General features: G+C 38.2%; 1 protein-coding gene across 1 annotated transcript; it reads right to left on the reverse strand.

Moving 5' to 3' along the window:
- Positions 1–4,660: 4,660 nt before the first annotated feature.
- On the reverse strand, positions 4,661–7,895 carry LOC132118666 (protein LKAAEAR1-like). The gene is made up of 3 exons (XM_059528634.1): positions 7,520–7,895; positions 5,718–5,840; positions 4,661–4,720 (listed from the first exon to the last, which is right to left on the reverse strand). The coding sequence occupies exons 1-3, from the start codon at positions 7,793–7,795 to the stop codon at positions 4,661–4,663; spliced, it is 459 nt and encodes a 152-aa protein (XP_059384617.1). The 5' UTR covers positions 7,796–7,895.
- Between the last annotated feature and the right edge of the window lie 1,444 nt (positions 7,896–9,339).

A 9,339-nucleotide genomic window follows, 5' to 3' on the forward strand; every position in this document is an offset into this window, starting at 1 on the left:
TGTACATGATGGGGGGTGGGGCTCTGGCTCTCCTCAGTTTGCAGAAGAAGTAGAGACGCTGTTGTGGTTTCTTGGCCAGTGCTGCAGTGTTTTCAGTCCAGGAGAGGTCCTCTGTGATGTGCACACCCAGGAACTTGGTGCTGCTCACTCTCTCCACGGTCGCACCGTTGATGGTCAGAGGAACATGCTGAGTGTGCGCTCTCCTGAAGTCAACAACAATCTCCTTCATCTCTCCTTCGTTCAGAGAGAGATTGTTGTCACTGCACCACTTGGCCAGGCGGCTCACCTCGCTCCTGTAGTTTGTCTCATCTTTGTTGCTAATGAGACCCGCCACAGTCGTGTCATCTGCAAACTTAATAAAGAGGTTGGAGTTGTGTGACGGTGTGCAGTCATGGGTCAGCAGAGTGAAGAGGAGAGGGCTCAGCACACATCCCTGGGGGAGCCCAGTGTTCAGTGTGATGGTGCTGGATGTGTTGCTACTGACCCGTACTGCCTGAGGTCTTCCAGTCAGAAAGTACAACAGCCAGTTGCACAGCGAAGTGTTGAGCCCCAGCTGGATCAGTTTGTAAATGAGCTGTTGAGAGATGATTGTGTTGAATGCTGAACTGAAGTCAATGAACAGCATTCTGACATATGAGTCCTTTTTGTCCAGATGTGTGATTGCTGAGTGGACGGCAGTGGCGATGGCATCATCGGTCGACCGGTTGGACCGATATGCAAACTGGAAGGGGTCCAGGGAGGGGGTTAGGGCAGACTTGATGTGGTGCATGACTAGCCGTTCAAAGCACTTCATGAGGATGGGGGGTAAGTGCAACAGGATGGTAGTCATTGAAGCAGGATGGAGATGGCTTCTTCGGAACTGGAATGATGGTGGTAGTTTTGAAACATGTGGGAACAACAGCCTGACTCAGTGAGATGTTGAAAATGTCTGTGAAAGACATCAGTGAGTTCTGCTGCACAGTCTCTCAGTACACGCCCAGGGATGTTGTCAGGACCTAGAGCTTTGTGTGCATTGATCCTGTTGAAGGATCTCCTCACGCTGTCTGGGGTCAGCATCATCACCTGGTCGCCGGGAGGAGGTGGAGTCTTCTGTGCAGTGGTGCTGTTTTGTTGCTCAAAGCGAGCGAAGAAGGTGTTCAGCTCGTTCAGCAGAGAGATGTTGTTGTCACAGGTCCGTAGTGGGGGCTTGTAGTCCGTAATAGTCTGTATCATCATTAATCATAAACTCCACCAGTAGTGAGCAGTGTTTGCTGATCACAACAGTATCACGGCACCACGCATCATTGATGTAAACACAAAGCCCGCCGCCGCGCGTTTTTCCTCCTGCGACGAGAGCACTGTCCACTCGATAGCACGTCAGCTGGTCGAGCTGAATAGCGCAGTCTGGAATGCTGTTGCTGAGCCATGTTTCAGTGAACACAAAAACACAACAGTCTCGTACAGTCCTCTGAGTTGAACGTAGTAGTCGAATGTAGTCCAGTTTATTGTCCAACGAGCGTACGTTAGCCAGTACGATGGTGGGGATAGATTGCTTGTGTGGGTTAGCCGTTAGCCTAGCCCGGATACCTCCGTGCTTACCCATCTTCTGCTTCCTCTCACACCGCTTGTGGCGCCTCCGCTGTGGGCGAGATGCAGTAGTGGGGGTCGGTGATGGTGAAGGCCTCTGTAGCAGACCGAGATCCCGCAGCTGTTCCGCGTGTGTGGAGTTTAACTGTAAAAATGCGGTTCTGCCTACATCGAGCAGAAACTCACGACTGTATGCGCGCTTACAGACAGGTAGACACGATGACGACCTACCTACTTGAAAACACTGCGACTCACAAGACAAAAAACACGAAAACACCGTTCTGTCGGGACAGAGAGAAGCCACTGCGTGTGGACGCGCCGCCATCTTGGTATACCTGTACATAACTGCTCATTGTAATAGACCTGCCATACATTGTCAATTTGTATATTGTAATTCCTTACCTACTTATTTGTATTTTTTGTATTGTTTGTATTTTTTATTATTTTATTGTGTTTTTTGTTCTGTCGCTGTCATTATGTTGCACTGCGGATCTTCTGTCACGAAAACAAATTCCCCGTATGTGTGAACATACCTGGCAATAAAGCTCATTCTGATTCTGATAAAAACAATGACAGCCACTTAGCTATGCTGCTTTAAAGAGCTTGAGCATTTAAAACAGCAGGAGATAAAAAACTGCAGTACTCTTATAATAATAATAATAATAATAATAATTAAAAAAAAAAACACTATTGTGCATTGTGTGAATGCTAATATAGTTGGTTATCTTTATAGTTATCATTCTTGGTGTGAACATGCTTTAACTGTAGTTTTAAAACTGTTATTATTTTAAGGGAATAGAAGCCCAGCTAACAATTTTTGGTTCCCAGAACATCCTGGGAATGTTATTTTTTGTCCATAAAAATAAAATCCCAAAACAGACATTAGGGAACATTCTAGGAAACTCAATTCTAAAAAAAAAAATGAATAAAATAAATAAAAATAAGAAAAACAGATCATGGGAAAAAGCAGCCAGGCAGTAATCATCTGAGAACATTAGTGGAATGTTCTGTGTTTGCTGGGAGAGTCCACATCACTGTAAAGACAACGATACACAGAGGAACAATATAATTAAAATCACTTTACGAATCATTTTTTTCATTGACAGCTATTTATAATCCATCTTGATTTACAGTGTTTGAGCAATTAAAGTGGCAGCCAATAATAACTGCAGTGCGCACTTACAATAAACAGTATTAAATACCAATATAGTTATATTTCGTTATTGTTCTTCGTGTAAATAAGCCTCACAGGGATAGTTCACCCGAAAATTAAATGAACCCCATGATTTGCTCATCCTCAAGCCATCTCAAACTTTCTTCTTCTTTTAGACGAATACAATCTGAGTTAAATAAAAACATTTACTGGTTCAATAAATGTGAATAAATTCATCATAACAGGTGCTCCACATGGGTTAATGAAGGCCTTCTGATGTGAATTGAATGTGTGTTTTTGCACTAAAAAAAAATCCATATTTAAACTTTATAAACCGTAATTTTTTAGCTTCCACTAACTGTCATATATGTGTTCACGAGAGAGTTGCGTTCCAGCGAATGAACGTTCCCTTTAACTATAATGATAAAGATAGTTAATAATCATTCTAAGAATAGCAGCCCAGCTAACTATTTAGTTTCCCTTAATAGAAAACAAAACCAATGGAGAACATAATGAAAAATAACAAAACAGGAACATTAGGGGGACATTTAGTGTTTGCTGGGAGAATCCACAAAATAACTATAATGCTAATGGCACAAACGATAAAAAACTATGACAGTCACTCAGAATCTTTCCTCCTTTAAAGAGCCTGAGCATTAAAGAGTAGCGTCGTTACAGTAAATAATGTTATTGCGTGTCGCTGTGGATGCTAAAAAAGTTATCATTATAGTTATCATTTTTTGTGTGAATGGGCCTATTTATTTATTTTTTTCTAAAATTAAAAGAATAACAAAAAGAGTCCACAACACAACTATAACAAAGGCCTGTTCACACCAAGAAGGATAACTATTAACTCACTTTCTATCATAATGTCAGCAATCTGTAAGGTGATTAAAGGGCAGCTCTATTACTCGGACACTCACACCTTACAAGCTGATCATTAACTCAGAGTCCGAACCTCCCACTGCCAGATTCACCCCCTGATGCTTCACAGACACTTCACACACAAAAAAGCCTTGCTGCCAGCAATCTGTGTTTGACTGCTACTAACATGGCAAGCTGCCCTGCTCTTTACTCTCTCTTCTGTTTGTCAGTCTGGGCTTTTTTTTTTTTACTCTGGAAACCTCTGTGCCTCAGTTGAAGATTTTCATTTTGTCTAGATAGGTTTTTGCTCTCGATCATAATCTGCTGAGATGGGATTACTGAACATCCAGTCTCCACTTTGGCATCCCCCTTTGGCTTCCACATGAAAGAAAAGCAGGTTTGAAGACATAAGAGAAACTATGAAATAAGATCGGAGGTTTAGACCTCTGGTTATTGGAACTGCAGCACAATGGATTTTATATAGAAGTCCTAGTCATCTGATCTGATATTGCTTAAATATGAATGAATATTTCTAAAAATGATCAGAATTAAGGATGCATGATACTGTATACCAGTAATATATCTGTTACCTGTCAAAGTTCTTTCAATATATTTTACATCGAACGCACTGAAAAACTTGAACTAAAAACTTGAATGAAAGTTTGAAATGTTGCCTTAATGCATACTGACATAAGTTGAAGGAGTAATTATTATTTAAACTGAAATAAAAAGCTATGTAGAAATATTGCTACATGCGCGCACACACACACACACACACACACACACACACACACACACAGAGAGAGAGATTAATTTTTCATTATTTATACAAAATAGCATCAAATTTTAATATTGCCCATCTTTCAGTATACAGACAAAATATATATTTGGAAATCAAAACCAGCTAGAAACCCTAAACATAACTGCTTCACTGGTCTGTGGTAAGGTAATATATCTTGAAATTTATAATGCAAACATAGGCATAAAAGGCATTGTATGCATTTGGCATACAAGGCCACAATACTCTGCATTTTCAGTCTCAGATCAGTCAGAAAATATGTTCCTTTTCGTCTTTAGTCATTTACGACTGATGGACAGGCCCTTCTCATCCTCTAGGATCTCCTCAATTCTTCTTCTCTAAAACAGAGCAGAAGAAACAGAAGAAAATGTAAGCAACAGAAGGTGCTAAAAATTTGATGTGAAAAGTTCTTAAAAATGCCCTTCTATTGCTTTTATCCAAAGCAACTAACAAATGAGGAACACTCCTCATATCATTCCAATCCTTTATAGCTTTCTTCCTTCTGAATAGATGATATTTTAAAGAATGGTTTTGTATATACAATGAGAGTAAATGGGGCCCAAAACACTTTCATTTAGCATTATAATAATTAACAAAACAAACGTTATTGAAATCATGTTGTTAACAACCATGAAGCTAAAATAAGATGAAATAAAATAAAATATGAAAATGTAAACTAAATAAAAATCATAAATGTTGCCTTGGAAACATTTATAAATAGCCTATTTTGAACTAATGTCAGTCCCATCACTGTAGGGTCTTGCATGGCAGCAGTTGAACCAAGTATGCTGTTGTTAAACAGATGACACTTGGCACTGCATTGACATTTTCCATCTAAAGGTAACATGACTTTGAAAGGACAGTCAGATAGGACATGACCCCTGTTGTCACGATTTGTATAAATGCTTTTCTTTTTCTTTTTCTTTTTTTAGTTCATTGAAGAACCCTTTAGGGTAAAATAAAGGCTGAGACAAAACAGGAACAGTCACTCCTGCTGAGGGGAGATAATGGTAATGCGTTCCTCCACCTGCTAGAATATGTGGAGATGTGGAAGAGATCCTCTCTCTCTCTTTCTCTCCTCTCTCTGATTCTCATGCTTATTTAAGAGATACCATCAGGACTGTGACGGTCAATGAGAAATCGTCAACTGGGAGCTGTAATGTTATTACGACATTACAGCAGTGGGAAAGGGGAAATGAAGCAAAGATCTGCTCCTCCTTCCATTGTTGAAAAACATTTTAAGTCCTGACTTGGCATTTTCGTGGGAAAACATTTATATTTATAATAAAAGAAAAGAAAAAGGCAACCTATGAGATTTTATGCAAATATATCCACCTGTAATTGGTCCATGCAGTCTGTGTGGTTTATCTTCCTCTCTCTCACAAGGAGTAGCTGCTCCAGGCGTACAGCCCTCTGCGTGTTAGACTGGCATGACATCATTAAGTTAATTTCCTGCTCCTGAACATTTGTGAAAAGAGAGATTAGACTTTTAGGCAAGCTTCAAGGAGGCAAATGCTGTATTGAGATTCGTTTCAAAGAACTGCGTGTGATATATATCATGAACATGTTCACACTTGGGTAACTATAGGGGGTCTTGTGTTTTTGTAATTAAAGGTGCACTTAGTATTATTTAATTTATTCACTGTTAAAGTTTTATCCTAAAGAAATTAATTTAGAAACGTTGAAAATGTGTTTAAAGTCACAGTGAAACTGAAGTAGCAACAGACCTTTTCTTTGATCTGGATATCACAGACTATCGGAAACAAAAAATATGGGGACTTCATTCAGTTCACTGATTGTTCCTGAGAGAAGTCTGTCATTTTTGAAGACGTCATTAAAGGGATAGTTAACCCAAAAATGAAAAATGTACGTTTATCTGCTTACCCCCAGGGCATCCAAGATGTAAGTGAGTTTGTTCCTTCAGTCGAACACATTCCAAGATATTTAGCTCAAACCATTGCAGTCTATCAGTCTTATAATGGAAGTGGATAGGAATCATGGCTAAAGCATACAAAAAAAAAAAAAAACATACTCAAACATAATCAAATTAAAACCCTAAAAAGGCTTGTGGCGATACATTGATACATTGATCTATCTACAGTTGTGTCATTAGGAGTGTCAATGGTCCACTTGAGAGATACTGTAGGTGGTGTTAATGCACTTATAAGTCTGCGATCTGCCGAAGAAGAAGACACCTCATGCACCTGCTGCTGAGAACATGCACAACAGGACATGCTCAGAAGAGTTCTAACAGTTTGGACAATGCGTGAATCAGAAGTAAAAAACTATATAAATACTGTTTAGTTTCTTGCACAGACTGATTGTTTTGTAACTTTTTTTTAGCCATGATTCCCATCATTATAAGACTGATAGACTGCAATGGCAAAATCTTGGTTTGTGTTCTACTGAAGAAAAAAAGTCACCCTACATCTTGGATGCCCTCTGGGTAAGCAAATGAACATCAAATTGTCATTTGTGGGTAACCTATCCCTTTAATGTTAACATTACAAGCAAGGTCAAAATAAAATATGAAATTAAACCTGAACTTGAAGATAATATTAATTAAATAAAAGGCCACTTAAATGTAGAGAATACACTTGCATGACTATGTTTCTTTACACACATTGGTAAAAAAAAAAGTAAAAAAGTGTAATTGTAAAAGTGTAAGTGTAATGTAAAAAAGTAAAGCTATCTTTAAATATTTTATTTTAAATGTACTGAACTACAAACTAATTGTTATAAATATGTAATTACACATATATTTAAATACATGACCTAAAGGTTTCAGTAGAAATTACATTATAGTACATTCAGTCACACTTAAGTAGCTATCTTTTATATTATTTCCATAATAAGTAACCTAGGCCTACTCTTTTTTTTTTTTAAGTATAAAGTGTCATAAAAGTAGCTAACCCAACAAAGCAGTTTTATTTTGCATGTGTATGACCTCATTGGAGTAGAACATTACACTTGCATGTGAAATCAATCAATCAATCAATCAATCAATCAATCATGGCTGACCATATACAACCTTCATACCGATACTGGCCAGGGTAACATAAAGATGTAATTACTGAGGGCACCTTTAAGTGTTTGCACATAATGAAATAAACCATTATTTTGAGGTAATCCCCTGCCTTCAGGTTTTGATAGTGTTGTCTCAGCTGCCTAACACGATTCCTTGCCTCGGCGGCTTTTAATTGTGCTGTGAGTTGATTTTGACGCTCAGCAGCAGCGGTGAGTTTGCAGACTTGGCGAGGTTTTTGATTATTCTGGTGCGTGCACACGCGCTGTCTCGCTGCTGCCATCCAGCTCTGAGCTTCTTTAGATGGCTCGCTGTAGGCTTCATGACGAGCTCTCTGCTGAGGGCACATCTTTACACAAACACTGCTCCGAGATTCCCGTCCTGCCATATTTCACTCCCACAAGTGTGTGCAATCATGACCTGCACAACAAATTATTATTATTTTTTATTTTTAATTACCTTTCCAAGTTGACAAGAACATAACCTAAAGTTTGTTTTATTTTTCATATGCAGATTTTTCATGCACACCAAACTGTTAACGTTTAACATTAATGTTACTAAAAGAATGTTTGTTTATATCTTTGAGAGAATATTAGTCAAAATTCTGAAAATGTTCCCTGTTAGCTGGGTAACGTTAAGCCCAAAACACACTGCACGATTTTCGGCTGTCCCAGACGGAAGATTGGCATCGTGAAACAATTATGGTGGTTTCTGTGATTGTGGCTCCTAATCGGTGGTCCTGCATCGTAAATGAACCCTATGCTATGACGACGCATGTTGCTATAGAAAAATAAACCATCATCAGCATCATTCCAAAAAGTGTAAGTGGCAAATAAGGAAGGCATAAGAGCTTGAGGTAAGTAGTTTTATGTTTTAGCGCCATGTCACGTTGATTTCATGTTGCATTTTTATTGGTTGGTCAGAAACGTGGATCGTAGCAACAAACACAATGTACGATGATCATGCTGTATTTCATGATTATGAAAATGATTGTAGACTATCTTTGGTAGCAAGATCATGACAACGCCCGTCTTTGAACCTTTCTCACTGTATGATGCAGGAGCACCAATTAAGAGCCATGATCACATTGCCATGATTGTTTCACAATGCCATTCTTTGTCAGGGTCAGCCGAAACTCATGCAGTGTGTTTCGGGCTTAAGTTATAAATAAAGCAAACTTTTAATTGTTCTACTTCAAAATGTCACATTTAATTCAATTTGTTACTTGTCGTTTTTTTTTTTTTTAATTATTTATGAAACTTACTAGACATTTTTGAGTGTTTTAAAGTAGGGTGAATCCTCCAGATATTTTTTCAGTGTATACTCTGAAGTGTACTTTCCCTTAAACATGAAAAAAATACTATAGTAATGAATTCATAGTAAACACTATAGTGTTTTTGAACCATACTCATACTATAAAGTACTTAAATTAATTTGTCGTGGTAATTCTATAGTTGCTGTGGTAATAAACGCCTTAAGATGATTCAATAACTGAGATCAATAAAAACCTCATCGGAATATTTAAGCAAACATTTTCAGATGCCTCTCTATGAAAAGCTAATTTCTCTAGCATTATAAACATCTCAGGTCAAAAATAAAACTATACATACATGAAACGTAAAAATAAAATAATAAAAAAATACCTCACAAATCCCAAACGAGTTCATCCCTTCTGTCACCAAGGTTGTAAACATGCTGCTGTTTACTAAAGTCGTCATGGTGACATGATCTTTGTCTTTTAGACAAAATCAATGAACCGGTTCTTTACAATGAAAGTCTAGGTCAGTGAAATGAGTGCAGTATTCGTATCCCATTACACTCTGAAAGGCGTGCTGACATTATTATAATGTTTGGTCATCACTGAATTCTTTAAGGCATCTTGGAACACATATTATGGTATATGAATATGGCAATCATTCAGTACCATGTTAT

This window comes from Carassius carassius, chromosome 37, assembly GCF_963082965.1.
Source record: "Carassius carassius chromosome 37, fCarCar2.1, whole genome shotgun sequence".
Taxonomy (NCBI): domain Eukaryota; kingdom Metazoa; phylum Chordata; class Actinopteri; order Cypriniformes; family Cyprinidae; genus Carassius; species Carassius carassius.

Excerpts from the sequence above, each read along its gene's own strand:
- LOC132118666 (XM_059528634.1), bottom strand. The coding sequence starts at position 7,795 with ATGGCAGGACGGGAATCTCGGAGCAGTGTTTGTGTAAAGATGTGCCCT. Across the intron at positions 5,841-7,519 it reads AACACTATCAAAACCTGAAG|GAGCAGGAAATTAACTTAAT; the intron begins GCAGGGGATTAC and ends ACAAATGTTCAG. Across the intron at positions 4,721-5,717 it reads ACTGCATGGACCAATTACAG|AGAAGAAGAATTGAGGAGAT; the intron begins GTGGATATATTT and ends GCTCTGTTTTAG.